This window comes from Felis catus, chromosome A2, assembly GCF_018350175.1.
Source record: "Felis catus isolate Fca126 chromosome A2, F.catus_Fca126_mat1.0, whole genome shotgun sequence".
Classification (NCBI taxonomy): Eukaryota; Metazoa; Chordata; class Mammalia; order Carnivora; family Felidae; genus Felis; species Felis catus.
The window spans coordinates 138,682,645-138,704,212 of record NC_058369.1 but is presented as its reverse complement, the minus strand read 5'-3'; the positions used below and the strand labels follow the sequence as shown (position 1 = coordinate 138,704,212).

At 37.0% G+C, this 21,568-nt stretch overlaps 1 protein-coding gene across 9 annotated transcripts in view; it reads right to left on the bottom strand.

Annotated features, from left to right (window-relative positions):
- The window catches only part of CPED1 (cadherin like and PC-esterase domain containing 1), a 271,927-nt gene that overhangs the window by 205,258 nt on the left and 45,101 nt on the right, over positions 1-21,568 (bottom strand). For 8 of the 9 annotated variants that reach the window (XM_045052656.1, XM_045052657.1, XM_045052653.1 and 5 more), the window contains 2 exons: positions 7,511-7,617; positions 1,335-1,410 (listed from right to left, as the gene is read on the bottom strand). The exons of the other annotated variant lie outside the window; for it this stretch is intronic. In XM_045052656.1, coding sequence (XP_044908591.1) covers positions 1,335-1,410; positions 7,511-7,617 — 183 coding nt within the window. The remainder of the gene's footprint in view (positions 1-1,334; positions 1,411-7,510; positions 7,618-21,568) is intronic. 9 annotated transcript variants of the gene reach the window in all.

The window sequence follows — 21,568 nt, the reverse complement described above, 5'->3', positions numbered from 1 at the left end:
TTGTCAAGGCATAGAATTTACTCATTCAGTATCCTGTGTAAAACAGGCAAATTCAGGGAATTTCAAAAAGAAAAAAAGGAAATAGATTTATTGAGATCAGAATTAATCATGAAGAAATACATATATTTTTAAAACCTCAAGTTTTATATAATTAAGAAGTATTATAATAATTGCTTTTAAAATAAAACAAGAAAGAAGACATCCGGATTCCAACAGGCACATGAAAAGATGCTCAACATCGCTCCTCATCAGGGAAATACAAATCAAAACCACACTCAGATATCACCTCACGCCAGTCAGAGTGGCCAAAATGAACAAATCAGGAGACTAGATGCTGGAGAAGATGTGGAGAAACGGGAACCCTCTTGCACTGTTGGTGGGAATGCAAATTGGTGCAGCCACTCTGGAAAACAGTGTGGAGGTTCCTCAGAAAATTAAAAATAGACCTACCCTATGACCCAGCAATAGCACTGCTAGGAATTTACCCAAGGGATACAGGAGTACTGATGCATAGGGGCACTTGTACCCCAATGTTTATAGCAGCACTTTCAACAATAGCCAAATTATGGAAAGAGCCTAAATGTCCATCCACTGATGAATGGATAAAGAAATTGTGGTTTATATACACAATGGAGTACTACGTGGCAACGAGAAAGAATGAAATATGGCCCTTTGTAGCAACGTGGATGGAACTGGAGAGTGTTATGCTAAGTGAAATAAGCCATACAGAGAAAGACAGATACCATATGGTTTCACTCTTATGTGGATCCTGAGAAACTTAACAGGAACCCATGGGGGAGGGGAAGGAAAAAAAAAAAAGAGGTTAGAGTGGGAGAGAGCCAAAGCATAAGAGACTGTTAAAAACTGAGAACAAACTGAGGGCTGATGGGGGGTGGGAGGGAGGGGAGGGTGGGTGATGGGTATTGAGGAGGGCACCTTTTGGGATGAGCACTGGGTGTTGTATGGAAACCAATTTGACAATAAATTTCATATATTGAAAAAAAATAAAAGTGGGTTTTAAAAATAAAAAAAATAAAAATAAAAAAATAAAATAAAACAAGAATGATTTTAAAGAAAAACACAAAGGAAGAAGGGAATATTCACCTTAAAAGTTAGAAGGCAAAACTAAAAGAAAGAATACCAACATTGTGTTTGTATTCCTTTTTATCAGGGTCCCCATGGGCAAAAACCTTGTGGATTCTGGAAGATTTGTGATAGTGAAATGATAGACAGAGGAGCTAAATATATGGATCTGAGATCTCATTATTTGGTATCTGCTAAAGCAGGCTACATATCTCACATGTTTATGCATAAGGAGGCAAACTAAAGATTACCTGGAAATCTTCTAATTATTTGACATAATCCTTCTTTACTGCAAAGCTGATGCTGTATTTCTGGTAATATGTTTACCTGCAAGGAATGAAAAAGCTTCTAGTGAGTTAGGCATTCATAAATGCTAAAGCAAAGAAAATGCAAAAACTCACAGGGTATAGACGTGAACTACTGTGTACTCCATCCACACCCTACCTTCAAATCTCTGAAAGTCAACATTTAAATCCAGAATAATAAAATGGTTTATTTGATAACATCAAACAAAAACTTGCCCTTAGAAATTTGAGAATATTTTTGAAAACCTTGATATATTTCAAAACCATGATATGTGCTAAAACTAAAAGGAAATAGATACATTCTTATGGTAAACAGAATAACACAAATAACTTGACAGTTGCAAATTTTGCTTTGGCAGAAAATAGCACCAACCATACCTCAAAGTCAACTAAACTCTGAAGTTCCAAAGGCCCTCGCTGATTTAAATCACAGACATTTAGTGGGAAATTCAGTGCTAATCCTGTTTCAAAATTTAATATGTAATCTTCCCTTCATATTGAAGGGCATTATTGCTTCCAGATATAAAATCCAGTCACTGCAAAATTCTATTCTTAAAAAAAAAATTGTTCTTAGAAAGCTTCATAGAAGTTATCATAAATTCAAATATACGTTTTAACTTATAAAGAAAAGACACAGACAAGCTTAATCTGTCCTTCTCTTCTGAATTCATAGACTGATTATCTAGGTATTATCAACTAAATTCCAAAAATAATGCCTCAAATGGCAAAGCCTTGTTAAAACCAACAGAAAGAGATCAGGGTAAATTAGCTTGAAAATCAGGTTCATTTTTGTGAAATTATTGAATACTTTCCAACTCACTCTAAACTAATCAAGTATTGTAGTTTCTCCGCTGTGTTCTACTGACAAGACTATATGAAAATAACTCAGTTGCAGTTGGAGAACCAGAAACATGAGTTACAGTCCTACTTAGGACAGTTAACAGAATCGTAACTTTGAGCACATCACTTTTGCTTCTCGTTTTCAATTTCTACATTTGTAAAATAAAGCACTTAGAGCTTTTGGTCTCTGAGTTCCACTGCTTCTCTAAGATTTTTAGGAAGTAGTAATTCAATCATCAGTTGTAGTTTTACAAAGAAATGATTCTCTTAAAGTGCTTTGAAATAGTGTGTTGATTAAACATCCTCCAACCCTTTGATGGGGGCCGGGAAAATGGGAGATGTGCATTGAGGAGGGCACTTGTTGGGATGGGCACTGGGTGTTGTATGTACTTGATGAATCAGAGAACAGACTTCTGAAGCCAAGACTACGCTGTATGTTAGCTAACTTGACAACAAATTAAAAACAAAACAAAAAGCAAAAAACATTCTCCAACTCCTGCAATCCCGTTAACTCTATTCATTTATTCAGCAAACAGTAAACTTCAGCCCACGTTGTGTATAAATGAAGCCAGGGCTTCAGCAGAACCAGCTCCTGTGAATCTGCAGGAACAACATTGTTAAATACTCGAGTTTGAAAGTCTCCAAAGATAACAAAGTCTGAGTCACTTACATTCTTAGGGCACAGGGCGTGGGGGCAAAGGCTAGAAGTATAGTACACTTCAGATTTTAGGCATGTCTACTTTCTCAAATTTAAAAATGATAAGGTTCAGAGACTAAAAGTGGAAAACAAAGAAGGGATTTCAGAAAGTCCTTAAGGTCATAATTCAGACTTCCTAAGAAAGGCTGGAGGGAAGAAGCAGAATACTGCAAAAGTATGGAGAAACTATAATAAAGGTTTTTTGTTTGTTTGTTTTAGATTTTTGTTTGTTAAAGATAATAGACAGAAGAAGTTTTCTAAATTAGATCGTCAAAAGCTTTAAAGGTCAATACACTTGAACCATTTTCCCCACCCCAGGCAAAACCACTCAGTTGCTACTGACTAAATAGAAACTTTAATAGAAGGACCCAGAAAGAAAAGTAGCTTTAAGTATCATTTTTTTTAATGTTTATTTATTTTTGAGAGAGAGTGTGTGCGTGGAGAAGGGGCAGAGAGAGAAGGAGACACAGATTCCGCAGCAGGCTCCAGGTTCTGAGCTGGCAGCACAGAGCCCCATGCAGGTTCAAACCCAAGAACCATGAGATCATGACCTGAGCCGAAGTCAGAGGTTTAACTGACTGAGCCACCCAGGGTGAGTAGGTAAGTATCATTAAAGGTTATGTATTGACAAGGTCCAGATTAAAACTTTCTTGCACTTTTTGAAGAGCTCACAGCAAAAGTGCTGTTATGCCAGATGGTCAGCACTGGTGTATATCCTGGATGAGCTGTCCCATCCTTTACAAATTGAAAGAAGAGTCCCAGGGGCGCCTGGGTGGTGCAGTCGGTTAAGCGTCCGACATCAGCCAGGTCACGATCTCGTGGTCCATGAGTTCAAGCCCCGCGTCAGACTCTGGGCTGATGGCTCGGAGCCTGGAGCCTGTTTCCGATTCTGTGTCTCCTTCTCTCTCTGTCCCTCCCCCGTTCATGCTCTGTCTCTCTCTGTCCCAAAAATAAATAAACATTGAAAAAAAATATTAAAAAAAAAAGAAAAAGAAAGAAAGAAGAGTCCCAGTCAATGGGCAACCATAAATGAACTAATGGGCCAGAAGAATTTGCAAAGATGCTGCAAAGACATAGTACAGCTTGCATAGATTTCAGACACAAGTGCAGGTTGTTGGGTCTTATCAGAGAGGTGACTTTCTATATGAGACCTTCAGACAGAAGAATGAACTGACCCAGGATCAGCAAAGCATTTGCTTCAAGAAAGCAGAGCCAAGCCAAGGGAAGCAACTGCTCCCAGGCTTCCGCTTTCTACTTTCCCTTCCTCCACCCAGTGACCTCTTCCGTGTTCCCTCCTCCAAAGCACATCTTTAGAATACACAGAGTCTCAGCAGATGGCATAACCGAGGTGACTCGTGACACCAGAAATACCATTTCCGTTTGACTCTGTGTAATAGCACCAACCTGGGCAGTTAAACCGAATGACTTGGCACAAAGAAAGAAACATATTCAAAGGCTATGGGTCATATAGCTATAACAAATCAACTATATTACATGTATTCCATATATTTTTATTGTTAAACCTAATAATGCTCTTCTATATCCTCATGCTTGGTTTTTATTTTTTTTTATGTGCATCATAAAATATGTAAGATTTCCATCATTGTCAAAAGGAACATCATCAATGACATTTTATTTGGATTAGCTGACTTCAACCCCACCAGAGTGGTACATTTGTTACTCTTAAAGAGTCTACACTGTACATCATCATCACCCTAATAATTATTTTCAATATACACTGATTTTGCATTTGGTTTGAATGCTTTACGTACACTTATATGTGTGTGTATGTTTTATATAAGCTGCTATTTTTCTTGACATAAAACCTTCTATATCTTTGAAAGGGTTAGAATACATAAGGGAAACGATAAAGATAATGATGTTTGGGCCCTGGGATATTTCTGAGATCAAACTGAGAAAAAGGAAATGTGCATTTAGAAAGATTTCAATCCCAACTTTCCTTCCACAATCCTAATCTGTGAGTATTCCACATGTAAATTGTTTCTATTAGAGATTATGAGAAGCAAAAGTAAAAAAAAATCATTCTTATTTTGAGACATAGTTCAATTAATATGAACAACAGTATATCAATTATAAACATTTAGAACGTGTTTATAAACTAAAACTAAAACTAGTAATACGATTAACTCATTAAGGAGAGACATTTGAGTTGGACTATTTATAACTACAAAGTGTGGAAGAAAGAACCCAGGGGAAAAAATTGGGACGGGTCATTCATGAACACCGAGAGTAACGCAAACTTCACAGCAATATCTTTTTCTTCTCTTTCTCTTCATTAGGTCGGTACAAACAGTCTCTATTTTATCGAAACTCAGATGTTCTCTGGAAGCTGTTCAGTATCATTCACAAGGAAGAGAACTAATGACAAGAAGAGCCATTATCCCCTTGTCTCTCCCATGCAATTATCATTCCATCAAATTCATCTGAAAATGTGTTCAAATGCTTTATAATAAGAGCCATTTCAGTATTTCTCAGAGCTCCGGGTACTAAAAACAGCATACTGTTTTAGGGACTGCTAATCCTACAAACATTTAGAGCTAGAAATGAATCCCTCTGCTCTTGAAACAGTAGAACCTTTCTGTTAAAGGTGAAATACAGTCCCAGTTACTAAACTTAGTGTTACCCCAAATAGTGGACCTCACTTCACTTTCTGCATCACATGGACCAATACAGTTTTAAAATCATGTTACTCTCCTTCTGACTAGAGAGACTCCAGGCCACTCATTTTTTATAACAAATCTTATGATCACTTTCATTAAGCACTTAGATTCCAAAGCTCTCATGTGATTAGTAATCCTAATTTGAGCAGAGGCCCTTTTCTTTGTTCATCTAAGAATCCCAACAAATCTGAAGCAACTTCTGTTTTGAATATTTATGTTTACATAAATAAGTCATGGTTCATAAAGCTTCAAATTATTCATGCTCCAAAGTGACAGTTATCTGATATGTATCATTTAGAACTTAGGCATTCTTTAAGAATCTTCATGAGAATAGGCTGTAAATGCTGTCTTAAATATTTATTTAAAAAAATTTTATAGTGATGTAGTTAGGAAGACAAAATTTGTAGTCAAACTGCCTGAGTTTGAATCCTGGTTGCTTCATTTATTATCTATGAGGACTTAGGAAATTCTCTTAATTTTTCTGTGCTTCAGTCTCCTATGTGTAAAGAATGAGCATAAATATGTGAACACTTGGAATGATGCGTGGCACCAACAGGAGGCCTTGGCAAGAGTTTGGGGGGTAGTAAAGAGAGGTTGAGTACTCATCTCCCTGGCTTCCTCTCTGCAGGCTTATGATTTAGCAATGGCTACATTCCCTACTTTATAGCTCCTTTCCAGCGACCCCTCTTTTTTGGCTCCAGCTCTCATTAGGCTTTGCTAACCATTCCCTCTATAAACCCTTCTTCAGACCAAGGGTGGTAAAACTTTATGATGCTGCTGGTCCCTGGGTGCCTCTAATCTTTTGTTTTGTTTTTCTTTTCCCAATCTTTTTAATTACATTCTCTCTAATCTTGTTTCTCTTATCTTGGCAAAACCTCAGTAAATAGCTCTTTCATTGGTTTCCCTTCAGTTAGGTCCTTTCAAGTATGGAATTTGTCTCCTGCTTGGAGGTTGACCAATACTCAAAGGGAAGAAAACTGTAGGCTTTACCTTATAGTTGATGTAAAGCCATTCAAGATTTAAGTATAGGACTAACTAGGTTAGCTCAGAATTTTATATTTTTTTATCCTGATAACTTTGGGCAGGATGGATTTCAGGGGCAGAACACTTGCTTCAGAAAAAGCAGTAAAGAGGATTCTGTAATAACCTGGTAAGATATGGTGACTATCTTGCCAGAATAAAAGTAGTGAGCATGGATATTTGAGAAATAATATACTTGAGAAGTATTTAGGAGTTAAATTCCTTAGCACTAGTAATTGATAGAATGTAGACCACAATGGAGAGGAAGGGATCAGAGGTGAAGGCCAGACTTCCACCTTAGGGAGTGACAGTGGTTGCTCATGCTTGTGACCAATATAACAGAAGTTCTGCAGAGCTACTGAATGCAAGAGTAGAAGTGGATTTACTGGGGAACATACGAGTGAGTTTTCCCCATGGTGACTCTGAGGTGTCTGTGTGATATAAAAGTGATGTTCAGCAGGCATTATACACACGAGCCTGATGCCAGGGAAAGTGCTTGAATTTTAGATGTACTTTTGGGAATCATCAACAACCTTGGGCGTGGTGTTGAGGAACACAGGAATCTAAAGTATGAGCAGACAAAAGGTGGCTATGAAGAAAACAGAGAAGGAATGGCCAAAGATGGAAAAGAAGAGCAAAAATAATGTTCTCGACCCAAAGGCCAATGGAGTCAGGAGTTACAAGGAGGAAGGACTTATCAAGATTGTCAACTGCAGATATATCAAATGATCAGTGTAGCTACTATAATATTATTTCACTACTGAGAAATAGCTGTAAGTTTTGATGCTTTTTTCACATTAAAAAAATACTATGAACCAAGATATGCTGCTGTTAATATCCAAGGGCTGTTAAAATCTGTAACCATTTTGAAAAAAAAAATTTACCTTTTGATGTAAACCTAACTGGCACATGTCTTCCTTGGATATGCAAGGTTTTCCACCAGCTTTCCTAGAAGACAGGCAAATGAGCAGATCCCAAGAGCCCAAATCACCTAATGGCAAAAGAATATTGAAAAACAAATATTTTTTTATCAGATTTATGAAGGCACCATTCTTAGATTTAAGAATGCTATTATTTAAATTATAAAACACAAGTAACAATGATTCTGAATATGTTTAAAAGTCAATATTCAAAGTAACTGAAATTCAACTTTTCTAATTTAGAGACATTTTTATATTTACTATTGTATCTTAGGGAAAATTCAATTATCTAACGCAATGTCATAAAATTCCTAAAAGTCTAAAATTTAAATGTTTTAAGCCACTAATTTTATAAATTCACAAAGTCTTATTTGGAGATTGGGAGGAAAGATGGTTATAAAGTCTTTTAAGATAATAGACGATGGTTGCAAAATCAAATAATGATAAGAAGTCAAAACACAAATATTTTTGTTCTAGGCTTTGATATCACCATTACTTTTCACAAATCTTAAACATCAGATATACTTTTATAAGATTTCTTCCAAAGAAAAAGTTGTAGTATACTGAAAATAAAATTCAATGAAAATTCTAAAAAACAGGTTTTGTCTAAAAGGAATTTGTGGTCTAGTTATCAACAGCAGAATTGAGCTCAAAATACAGAGTATAACATGGACTGAAGCAAATAATATTTCAGCTATTTACCAAGGACAAAGCCCTTTGCCAATAAGTCCTAGTAACTTGCCAAAATAATCTCAGAAGAGTACATTCTTGCATAATACTTGAACATTTGAAAATTAACATTTGTGTGTTATGAGTTTGTTTTCTCTTAGTCTCTCTGATTTATTTATATGTTTTTATCAACATGTCTTGCATATAATTGGTGCTTTAAAAATATTTGATAAATGAATGAATAACTAGCCCCAGGACAGAGTGGTAAACACGTTACTTCAAAGGCATATAGAAATAGGTATCTCAAAAATAACCAGGCAAAAAAGAACACTAAAGAATGTATGAAAGGATTGATATTACTTGTGAAACTTCCTCCATTTTGGGTGGAAATCTACTTTTAAAAAAAATCAAGCAATTTCTGTACGCATGGCTTCTGGAGTTAAACAATCCTGAGATCATATTCCTTCGGTAACTATTTATGCCAGATCTCACAAGTCACCTCTTGCATTAGGTATTAGTGGCTTCTACAAAGCCTGAAAATAACCAAATCCTGTCTTTAAAAATTTCCCGAAAGAATTTCATACTTGAGGGGCGCTTGGATGGCTCAGTCAGTTAAGCATCTGACTTCAGCTCAGGTCATGATCTCGCAGTCTGAGTTCGAGTCTTGCGTCGGGCTCTGTGCTGACAGCTCAGAGCCTGGAGCCTGTTTCGGATTCTGTGTCTCCCTCTCTCTCTCTCTGTCCCTCCCCCACTCGTGCTCTGTCTCTCTTGCTCTCAAATATAAATAAAACATAAAAAAAAAATTTTTAATAAAAAAAAGAGGGGCGCCTGGGTGGCGCAGTCGGTTAAGCGTCCGACTTCAGCCAGGTCACGATCTCGCGGTCCGGGAGTTCGAGCCCCGCGTCGGGCTCTGGGCTGATGGCTCAGAGCCTGGAGCCTGTTTCTGATTCTGTGTCTCCCTCTCTCTCTGCCCCTCCCCCGTTCATGCTCTGTCTCTCTCTGTCCCAAAAATAAATAAACGTTGAAAAAAAAAATTAAAAAAAAAAAAAAGAATTTCTCACTTGAACTTGAATGCTTTCAAAGAAGGACTTTATGGGGAAAAAAAGATTGATAATGAAAACTGATCTATGACAATTAGGAATGAAATTTCACTCTGCACTAATCAAGTCCTTTACCATTTGACAAGCTCTGTGCTGTCTGGGCTATTGATTCCTCTGTAATTGTCCTGTTCCTAGAAGAGAAACCTCTCTGCCAAACAAAGGGATCCAGACAATTGAACTCAAGTTAAGCTCTTGTCTCTTGTTGCGTGATGTATCTCAAGATGCTGGAATATAGTGCAATAGTTCAAAGGGACATGGAGAAATGATACAAGTGATTTGGGGATGAAAGAAATCTCTCCATCTAGTAGCCATTCGGCATTAGACTTGGAAGGTCCATGCATCCTCACTTTGAAGGAAACTCTAAATGGATTTCTTGAGCCAAAACCAAATACTCTGTGATGATTCCAATACCTTATTTAAAATGTGTACCTGGCACTTTCAGCCAAAACCTTTTGATATGGATTCAAAAGGTAAAATACAAAGATGGTTCCATTTTATATTATTTCTAGCCCAGGAAACACTAAAACCTAGAAGAAACATCCTGACATAATATACTCAACCAAATATTTTAAGAAGACAAGGATATGCAAAGAGAGGACTTCAAATCATGTACTGTATTGCAAAAATGAACTACTGGGACCTCATCAAAATAAAAAGCTTCTGCACAGTAAAGGAAACAATCAGCAAAACTAAAAGGGAACTGACAGAATGGGAGAAGATATTTGCAAATGATATAACAGATAAAGGGTTAGTATCCAAAATCTATAAATAACTTATCAAACTCAGCACCCAAAAAACAAATAATTCAGTGAAGAAATGGGCAAAAGACATGAATAGACACTTCTGTAAAGAAGACATCCAGATGACCGACACATGAAAAAATGCTCAACATCACTCATCATCAGGGAAATACAAATCAAAACCACAATGACATACCACCTTACACCTGTCAGAATGGCTAACATTAACAAGTCAGGCAATGACAGATGTTGGCAAGGATGTGGAGAAAGAGGATCTCTTTTTGCATAGTTGGTGGCAATGCAAGCTGGTGCAGCCACTCTGGAAAACCGTATGGAGGTTCCTCAAAAAAACTAAAAATAGAACTACCCTATGACCCAGGAATTGCACTACTAAGCATTCATCCACAGGATACAGGTGTGCTGTTTCAAAGGGACACACGCACCCCCATGTTTATAGCAGCACTATCAATAATAGCCAAAGTATGGAAAGAGCCCAAATGTCCATTGATGGATGAATGGATAAAGAAAATGTGGTATATATAGGTGTATATATATATATATATATATATATATATATATATATATACATACAATGGAGTATTACTCGGCAATCAAAAAGAATAAACTCTTGCCATTTGCAACTACATGGATGGAACTGGAGAGTATTATGCTAAGTGAAATGAGTCAGTCAGAGAAAGACAAATATCATATGACTTCACTCATATGAGGACTTTAAGAGACAAAACAGATGAACATAAGGGAGGGGAAGCAAAAATAATATAAAAACAGGGGAAGGGGACAAAACAGAAGAGACTCATAAATATGGAGAACAAACTGAGGGTTATGGGAGGGGTTGCGGAAGGGGGGATGGGCTAAATGGGTAAGGGGCACTAAGGAATCTACTCCTGAAATCATTGTTGCACTATATGCTAACTAATTTGAATGTAAATTTTAAAAAATAAAAAATAAAATTAAAAAAAATCATGGACTGTATTGTTTAGGCATTAAAAACACAGTACATTTCATTTTCCCCCAAGTCTGATGCAAGCTCCCCTTCACTACCCAAGACATACACACAATTTCTGGATTTGATTAAGACATATATATTTAAGCCATAAAAGTTTAAAATGGGAAGACATGTTTAAATAATTCAAAGTATTTAATTTATAAAGAACCTCCTATGAGCAGGACATTGTACTAGAATTATGAATGTAAACAGAAAAAAAAAAAAGTGGTCACTGACCTCGGCAATCTTTGAGAGACCTGAGCACTAAAAAGAATTTAGGATAACTTGTAAAGTGCTACAGTTTCTTGACATTCATAAGGGTTACCCCGTACCTCTCAAAAATACTTAATGAATATTTTAAATTTAAAATTAAAATTTCAAAAATATTTTATAGCACATAAATTTCCTCTTAAAATGAAAGTAAAGTATAACCAAAAATTTCAAGTAATCTCTTCATATACTTCTTGCCTAATTCTTTGCCACCACAATCTGAGAAATGCTGATTGTTTCCACTCAAAATTCTTACGGATACCCTCCCTGACTCCTACCTCAAACTTCCTAAACTCTATCTCCTAGTTAAATCTTGAGTAGACCTTTTCACTTTCTCTTCATTTCCATCTCCAACCTTAAAAGTCAACACTGTCCCTGATTCCCACAACCCTTTTTAAAGCAAAAGCTTTTATTTGTTGCATGAATGGCACTATGTACTCAAACTTGGTTTAAAAAACCCCAAAAGCCACACTGAAATCTGGAAATTGGGTACAGACATAAGTACATTCACCAGCTAAGTAAATCACATTCATAAGTCAACTTGGAGCATTTGGGAAACAGATTTGTGCCTCAGCAAAATTACACATTGAAGTATTGTGGAGCTTTGGGGCCATGCTCAACTAGCTGAAAGCATGAGCATTTAGTAGGCAAACGCCCAGGATGTACAACAGAGATTGTAGACTGCAGGCACACAGGGAGAGTCAAACGGCACGTGGGGTGCATTTGACCTGCACAATTTTTGTTTTGTTTTCATTTTAAATTTTAAGTATTTGCCAAAATGCAAATGTCAGCATAATTCATATAAAAGTCCAGATTTCTGCCTTCATTTGAAAATTTGGAGGCTGTGGTAATACTGGGTCCATATCCTATAAGGCAGCCACTGACTGGAGTGGAGTACAGCCTCCCGCATTTTCTCCAGTTTACCATGTGGGCCCCCCAGGCCCTAACTGCCTGGGCTGTGCCTCTAGTAGGCAAACCAGTCCTAGACCTGGTATAAAACACCGTGTGTCCGTTTTGCATGAATTGCCCATTCAGCAAGTTGATGTTCCAGGCTTTAGCTTTCAGTGAATTAGAGTTGTTCATTAGGTAAATTGGTCTTGTTAAGATGACTGTGGGCAAATTGATATTTGGTCAGTTGGTCTTATACGGATGTCTGAACACACCCTTTGATCTCCAGATCCGGCCATGCTCTCCCACAAGGTTGAGCAAGGTCATTTCAACTCCGGAGACATTTTACTGGCTGTGTTAAAGTTAGTAAGAATTGACATGTGGTCTCTTAGAGTAATTCTTTTTCTCAGGAGCCTGGAAAAATCAGGAGAGGCCTATGGAAACCTTTTTCACTCGTGTCTTCTCTCTCCAGTTGAACTGATAGAGTGACCCAGGTACCACTCCTAGGTGGGCCTGATCCCTTCTCTTTCTCACCCACGATCTCTCTTTGGACTCTTTTAAGACATTCAGCCTGTCTCAGGACTGTTGCCATAGTTAGAAGCAGCCCAAGACAGGCTTCTTCTTCTTCTTCTTTTTTTTTTTTTTTTTTTTTTTTTGGCATTAGGGCAAACATTCTTTATGTTGGCCTTACTTGATGTACTTCTTCTGTCCCTAGAAGGTTGACATTAGAGTGTAAGAGTGGAGAAGTCAGATGTGGATTTGAAAAAAAAACAGGCAAAGCTGCCCTTGGCCAACCTGGATGGTGGTTTCTTAGGTTTCCCTGGCAGACAGAACAGGAGACCTTTATGTGATTCAGCCTAGCTCCTTAGAATATTGCATTAGGATTTGGGTGCCAAAGCCACACTAATAAATAAATACATAAATAGTAGTAGTCGTAATGATATCAACAGTACATCTTTCTTGACCACTTACAGGAAGCCAAGTACTGCTCCAAGTATTTGTGTTAATTCATTTATTCCACACAATATCCTCCCGGATATGATTATTCTGTTTTTGAAAGCACAGTAAGGTTAAATAACTTGCTCAAACTCATCATCTAGTCATCTAGTTAGTGGTGGGAAGAGAATTCGAACACAGAAGTTTAGCTCTAAGGGTTCATAACCATTATATCATCATCACTTTAAAAACCAGGGAGGCAATAGAGAATACCTTATATATTTTAATTTATGCAGAACTTCTAACAACATTATGGGGTATAAGCAATTATTCCATACTCTTTATGAGAGAGGGTACTGAGACAAAGAGGAATTATATAGGTTTGGTATTTTTTCCAACTACTGTCCAGTGCATCTATTTTCTTTTGGGACCTCAGAGGGAAAAAGGAGTATAACAAGTATCTTGGGGATTCCTAGACCCTCACCCAGCAACAGTGCCCCCAAACATTATTAGCTACCACTGGTAATTGAGAAGTAAGTGCTTTGATCTTTAAAAGGAAGGAATATTCAACTGCACATGTACTCAGAAACCATAAATATTAACTTGGCTACCACCTACTTTTGAAAAGAAATCTCCAAAAGTTTCTTACATTTTTTAGATGATTAAAATGATTTCTTTTGCAGTCACAAAGCAGCCAGAGCAAGACTAGCTCCCAGATTAGACTAGCCAAGCCCATAAATAGAGAGGTCACAGGACATTGTTCTAGGAAAACAGGATGTGGATGTTCTGTTCTCCATCTCATAATCACAAAAACATGAAAAATCTATAGGCTTCTCCCCATAAACTGTGGAACAAAGTTGCTGATAATACCACACTATCATGCCTCCTAGTGTTGGCTCGGGTAGCAATGAAGACTCCCCGGACAATTTTGGGAGTTGTCTGGGTCCGCATTTATTAATTCAGACGTAAACAACTACTGACTTTAGTTTTTATCTTTCTCTACTTGTTCTCGGGAACCAAGTAACATCTCAGTGTTAAAAGTAAGAGCTATTTTTAAAGGTTCTGTTCTTGTTTCTGTTTTCATCAAGCATCTGCCCTACGGAGCAAGGGCTGACTCTAGAGTATTTCCAGTCCCTCATAGGCAGGCTGCCATGTAAAGCAAACAATCATTTCCTGGCTCACAAATGATCTCCCTCATTGATAGAGTCTACCAGATCAGTTACTCGATCCAAAGAACAACAGACAGCTCTGAGATATCATCATTCATATACATGCTGTTTATTCTCAAGGAATGACAATTTTTATTTTCTGGCACACTATATAAAAATCTCAGAATATTAAGTCTATTCCTGCTTTATTTTTCTTTACAGCATTTATCATCATCTGACAGATTATGTATCTCTTGTCTATTTATTTATTTATTGCCTGCCTCTTCCCCTTAGAATGTGAGCTCCATGAGGGCAGGACTGTGTCTATTTTGTTCACTGCTATATCCTTAGTATCTACAACAGTGGTTGCGATTTCAGAAACAGCTGCTATAGATTTGTGAGATCCATAGTGAATATACAATTGAATGTGAGCAACAGATCAGCAATTAAAACTCAATCAAAAGCCAGTACATTGTAAAAGTTAAAAATGGAGGCAGTGAGGACAATTTTAAAGTAGTTTTACAAAGAGGACCTAAAGATATATTTCGGTTCTTAGTAAGGATGAGAGAAGTAAGCCTATGAAAATAAAATAACCATTCCTAGCATTTGAAGAAATTATAAAAACAAAGCAGATTCCTAGCGCTTTACTTAGTGGAAACTTTTTTGTGAACACATACATCAAATTGAAGCAGAAAAGATTTATAAAGTCTGACTTGGAAAATAAACTTGTCCAAAAGTTTCCAAGATACATAGCTACAAAAGCCAAGCCTCATTTACTTATTCACAGTGTTAGACTATTATATTCCATAAGGATACAAGTACAGTGATTTCCTAAAATGTGTGGGGTTCTTTTTTTTTAGCATGAAATACACAAAATGTTTAATTTTAAACAATACATAATATTCCTTTATAATATAAGAATATTTCATATATTCACAGTTCTATCTGTATACTCTTTTTCTGTTCACCACTAGACTGTGAAATTCTTGCTGAATAACAAAGTCTTATATTCTCTGTACCCATCCTTTATCAGAATTAGTAAATAATGTGACATTTCATGAATACATTATCAACTTATTGATGAAAAATTAGATTCTATGCTTTATAACCCCGTAAGTTTGTTTGGATATAAATTAGCCACTGCAAATACCTGTATCTTTTCCTGAATCTTTCAAATTGCATTAACCAGTTCCTTTAACTGTATTTTTATACAGAACAGCAACCCAGGACCCATAGTAAAATTTATTCACAGCTGTTCTTTAAGGACAAAAACTATTCACGTTCTTGTATCTAACACAGATTATAGTAGACACTTAGATGTTTATTGGATTCAATATGGAAATTTTCAGAATTTAAGAGAAATTATATATACAGAATCTTCAGATCTTCAATAAATTATACAACATAGTCACAAAATCTAATTAAAGTTTCTTACCCCCAAAAATCTGGTCATGGATTTTTGCTTATGCTACCTCTGGCTCCTTACTCTTTAAGGGCTGATGATAAAAACTTTGTGTTTTACCACAGAGAAACTCTAAGCCATTCTCCCCTGGGTTTTCTAAATCCACACTAGAAATCAAGCTTTCGTATTCTACTATCTACCCTCTTTCTGCCCCATGAGAGGTTGTGAAAATCAATGAGATCATTTCCGTGAGGAGTTTTGAGCTCCTGAAATTCTTCTGCTCTACTCATAAGCTTAAGAAACCAATATCATGCTTAAATTTTTGCAAAAGTTTAAGACTCCCGTTCTGAAGAAACTTGTCATAAAGAAGAGTTTGAAGGATGGGGTTCCTGGGTGGAACAGCCAGTTAAGCCTCCGACTCTTGATTTTGGCTCACGTCATGATCTCACTGTTTGTGAGATCAAGCCCCACATCAGGCTCTGTGTTGACAGTGTGGAGTCTGCTTGTGATTCTCTCTTCCCCCCTCTGCCTTTCACCCACATGCATGCATTCTCTCTCTCTCTCTCTCTCTCTCTCTCTCTCTCTCTCTCTCCCTCCCTCCCTCAAATAAACATTATTTAAAAGAAGAGTTTTAAAGGAAATAGATCAGTTTATTCCTATGAAATACATTCAAGAAATATTTACTTTAGAAGGCTTGCTGAAGTTCCTTCATATTTTTTTAATTTAAAAAAATTTTTTTAATGTTTGTTTATTTTTGAGACAGAGAGAGACAGAGTGTGAGCAGGGGAGGGGCAGAGAGAGAGGGAGACAGAATCCAAAGCAGGATCCAGGCTCTGAGCCGTCAGCGCAGAGCCCAATGCGGGGCTCGAACTCACAAACCGCAAGATCATGACCTGAACCGAGGTTGGACACTTAACCAACTGAGCCACCCAGGCGCCCCACATATTTTTAAAAATATTTTTAAAGATTTTCATGGCACTTCTGTAAGTGTGCTAGTGAAGTGTACTGAATGTGTGTTTAAACTTTCACCGCTTTCAAGACTGTTGTCTGTCTGGGATAAAACTCTCATTATAGCATTTTACCAAATTTCTAAATGTCTGGAATCTTCACCAGCTTAGAAGACCTTAAAAGAATGAACAGTGCAGCAATTAAAAAAAATAAGACTACACCTAGTGCCTAGATACTGGTTTCTAACATCATTCTGCAATAAAAGGAACCATAGGTCCTTGAAGAAATGGCTTATTCAAGAGGCTGGATTTGTAAATATAGAAGCCGATACTAGAGGATCATTGTACCAGAAAGTAAGGAAGAGCTCAAAACAAATAAGTAAACAAATGAAAGCAATGACGGAAGTATGTGACAGGGACATGGGAACCAATGGTCAAAACTGGAGTGATTTCAGCAACAGAATAAGTAATATTGGATTATAACTGAAAGTATAAAGTAACTATCCATTAGTCCATGCTGATATAAACAAATTATCTGAATTAACAAATAAATGGGGATGAAGAGACAAACCATGTGAGTAGAAAAATACCAAACAATTTATGTAGCTACTCCAAACTCAAGGAGGTGGAGCACAACTTCCTGGTCCTTCTCTGGGAGCCGAACATAATGACATCCTTCCAAAGAGTACAGTATGGAAAGGGGATGGAAAAGAGCGACAATGGAAAACCTGACAAACACTACCTCAGTCAAGGGATCAAGGTTAACACCAACAGCTATGAGGCAGGTTGATAATATATACCCTTGATATGAAGTGATGAGAATGATGTTTTACCTCTGTGGTCTTACTCCTGCAAACCATAATTCCAGTCTAATCATGGGGAAAACATCAGGCAAATCCCAGTAGAGAAAGATCAAAGTACCTGACCAGTCCTCAGAGCTGCCAAGGTCATCAAAAACAGAAAGTCTGAGAAACTGTGAAGCCTAATAGAAGCCTAAGGAGACATGATGGCTAAATGTAATGTGATATCCTGATGGGACTTCGGAACAGAAGAAGGACATTATGTAGAAAAACAAGAAAATCTGAATAAAGTATGGACTTCAGTATTTAAAAAAGCAGAATAAATAAATCCTCCAGAGGAAATAAGATGATTATTAAGTATGTGGATGTAGGCATAAACTAGGCATAAACTCTCACATACTAATTACACATCTTCCTAAGGATTTTATACTCAAGATGTTGTATTACAAATCCAGTCAGCACTACAATGCTGAAAGTGAAAAGTTTTTATTTTTTATGTGAGATGCATTCTCTGGTAATACAAACTCCAATGGTATTTAAAATATAGAGGACTGAAAAAATAGATCAAGTTTGGGTTTTGAGAGCCTCCTGTTAATACATGCAAATTCCTCGCCTTTCTTTGCATTTGTTACTATTTCTCTCTAAAGTCAAATCCTTTGGTGATTTTATTTACATCCATTGCTTTAGCTATTGCTTCTTTGCATTGACTCCCAAAGTTACATTTCTCTACCTTTCTCATGTTTCAGAGAGGCATTTCCAGTTACATTCTAGAACAAATGCCCTGCTGAACAAGTACAAATCTGAACCCATTATCTCTGGCCAAAATCTTGTCCTTCCTTCCACTTTTCTTATTACCAAAGGTGTAGCCTCTCTTTCTCCTTCAAGCTGGAAAGCATAAGGTCGTCTTCAACTTGTACCTGTCTCTCAATCCCATATCCCATTCATTTCCAATTCCCATCAATTTTAAATTTGAACTTCTTAAATAACTTCCTGACTTTTCTAAATTCTACCACATTCCCTAAATCTAAGATTTCAGCTTCTCTGCAAAGTCTCCTAGTCTCCCTACTTATAACTCTTTTTCTTTCTCTAACCCACTTCCCCTCTACAGTCAGAGTCATCCTCTAGAAACATCTTATTGCCAGCCCATCGCAGATCAAGTTCCTTAGCAATACAACCTAGGCTCTTTACATCTGCCCTAACCTAGTCTTCTAGTCAATCTAGTCTTGTCAAGGCAGCCCCTGACTTCCTCTTCCACCACATCAACCCCTTGTTGGTCCCTGAGACTCCAAGCACTTACAGACCTGTGTGTCTCTGGCATGCAGCTCATGCGGTTGACCCTCTTCCTTCAAAAATCTACTTGAGAGCTCATTGTTACCTACCAAGTATTCTACTTGCACACCTGCCAAGATCCCCACACTCAGAATTGGCAACTTTTTCTGTTCTGGAATATTTTATTTGCAGAATATTTTATTACAGTTCTGGAATATTTTATTACAGTTAAACATGGGCACCCTTACTACTCAACAGTGGTCCTTGGCCCTACAACATTGTCATCAGCTGAAAGCTTGTTAGAAATGAAACATTTCAGCCCCCAACTTAGACCTTACCAAATCAGAATTTGTCAATAACAGGATCCCCAGGTAACCTAAATGTGCCTGTAAATTTGAGAAGCACTCATATACAACTATACCCTATAGCTCCTTGAAAGGTCTCGCTCATCTTTGAAATTCTGTCTGTCCCAGCAATGCCAGCCTTAGCATCCTACCCTTCGTTCTTGTTTAATAACCATGTATTGAATATAACTTGAGTATCTAGTGTCAATAACTTGATGCCTGACTATAATGTCCTACTGGTAATACTTGTTATGAGGTTAGAGCTTTACATTAAGTTCTTTTTTTAATTTTTTAAAATGTTTATTTATTTTTGAGAGAGAAAGAGATAGAGCATGAGCTGGGGAGGCAGAGAGAGAGGGAGACACAGAATCTGAAGCAGGCTCCAGGCTCTAAGCTGTCAACACAGAGCCCAACACGGGGCTCGAACTCACAAACCACGGGATCATGACCTAAGCCAAGTTGGACACTTAACTGACTGAGCCACCCAGGCACCCACACATTGAGTTCTTTTATTACTTGAGTACTTGACATGAGTTTTTGACAGACATTCCTTATACTTAATTCCACATTATGGAACAGGAGGTTTTAGTGTGTAATTAGCATTGTGACACTTCATTTAACCAAATATCATTTTTTCTTCCGGTTTTATTAAAAATCACTTTGCATGACTTCTTTAAAATGCAGTGAATGCAAGCTAGTCATGTCTGGTTTAACATTTTTTAATAAGGCACTGGGGACTATGAACAATGTGAGAGGGCGGAGGGAGTCATCGATTTAAAATTTACTCTACGAACAATTCCACACTAATTCAGCACAGATGAGAACTAAGGCTTGAGAGACTATAATCCACTAACATGAGAAAAAGAATCCACTCCCTCAATGGCTTATTACTTAATGCAATAAGTATTTTAAGATTACATATCTCCTACTCATAATGCACTATTTTCCATCTCTTTGGAGATGTGTTTAACCCAATCATAGATTTCTGTAAGATATTTATGGGCAAGTCTTATCTTCCATTTTCAAATCAAGCAATAGATAATCTAGTGAGCTCATTCACGGCCATTCCAAAAAGTAGTTGTAATAATAATACCAACACTTAGGGAATGTTAGGAGGATTAAAGGAATTAATATTTGTAAAGTGCTTAGAACAGTGCCTGGTACTTGATGAGCTTTATATTAGTATTTGTTTAATGAATAAATAGGTGAGTGGTAGGTATACATGGGCAGATAAATTCTAGATCTAGATGATGAACTTATTTCAAGAAACAAAATGCAACATCTTCTATGTGTCTTGTAGATTATTATTTATGGCTTCTGTATAGAGCAATATAAGTGTAATTTAGACAACACAGGGAATAACCTCTCCCAACTCCTGGCTACCCCTTTTATGCTGCTCCAATAGGCCTTCTTACCATAGGAGGAAAGGCATTCATTGGTGGCTTCAATCTAAGGAAAAGAGAGGACCTCATTAGTAGTAGGTCCCAGTTAAAATTCAAGCACATTATCTAGAAAGGAGCTCAGCAGTTTTCTCTCCTTGACACTGTGCATTTGCTAAAACAGGTGACACCTTGAGCCTTAAAACTAATGATGAAGGAATGTACATTCTCCTGAGTGAGTAGCAACAAGGCCCAAGTGGTAGGTGTGACCTGACCACCTAGGCCAACTCCTCTGACTCCCTGAAGTAGGTGCTTTGGGTAAGGAGGGACCTGGCTAGTGAGTAAACTGGGCTATCGCCTAAGACAATTTTCATCCACTTCACAATTTTTGGAAAATTGGCCCTGCTCCTAGAAGCCAAAAGGATATTGGAAATGTCTCCTGAGGCTAATAATTCTGTTATCCATGAGATGAAGAATATTTAGGTCAATGTGAAGCTTTGCCAAGTACTGTTACAGTGTACCATTCTTTTAAAGTAACTTGTTCTTACGCATTTAAGAGGTATTATTTATCCCATAATACCTCTTAAATGCATTATTTTAACAGAATTCTGCAAAATCATAGTTTCCTCTTATCTCAAACATTAATTTTCCACCTCTCTGGAGATGCTTGGAACATAATTTGCTATTTTTCTCTCTAATTATTTACTACTCAAAATTCATACAGTAATCTCATTTCCTTTATTTTAATTGTCCTTATGTAAAATCATTCTCTCTGCTCCACTGACATTGTTAATTTTAAGATTTATGTACATATTTTATTACGTTTTGATGCTGTGACTTCTATCAAATTGATTCTCAAAAATATTGCTATCTTAAAAAGTATTTGTATTTTAAATTTTATAGATTTTTCCAGATTGCTTTCCAGAAGAAAACTACAACATTTCAGATTTCTGCAAGCAAGGTATGAGAGCTTCCACTCCCAGAATTCCTACCAGCAATAAGTGATATCACCAATTTTGGATTTTGTCAGTTCTATGAATGTAAAGTGCTATTCCATGCTTTAAATTGTCTTTCAGTAAACTTTTCTTAATTTCGTGATCTTCTTCGTTGTACCACTTGGATTT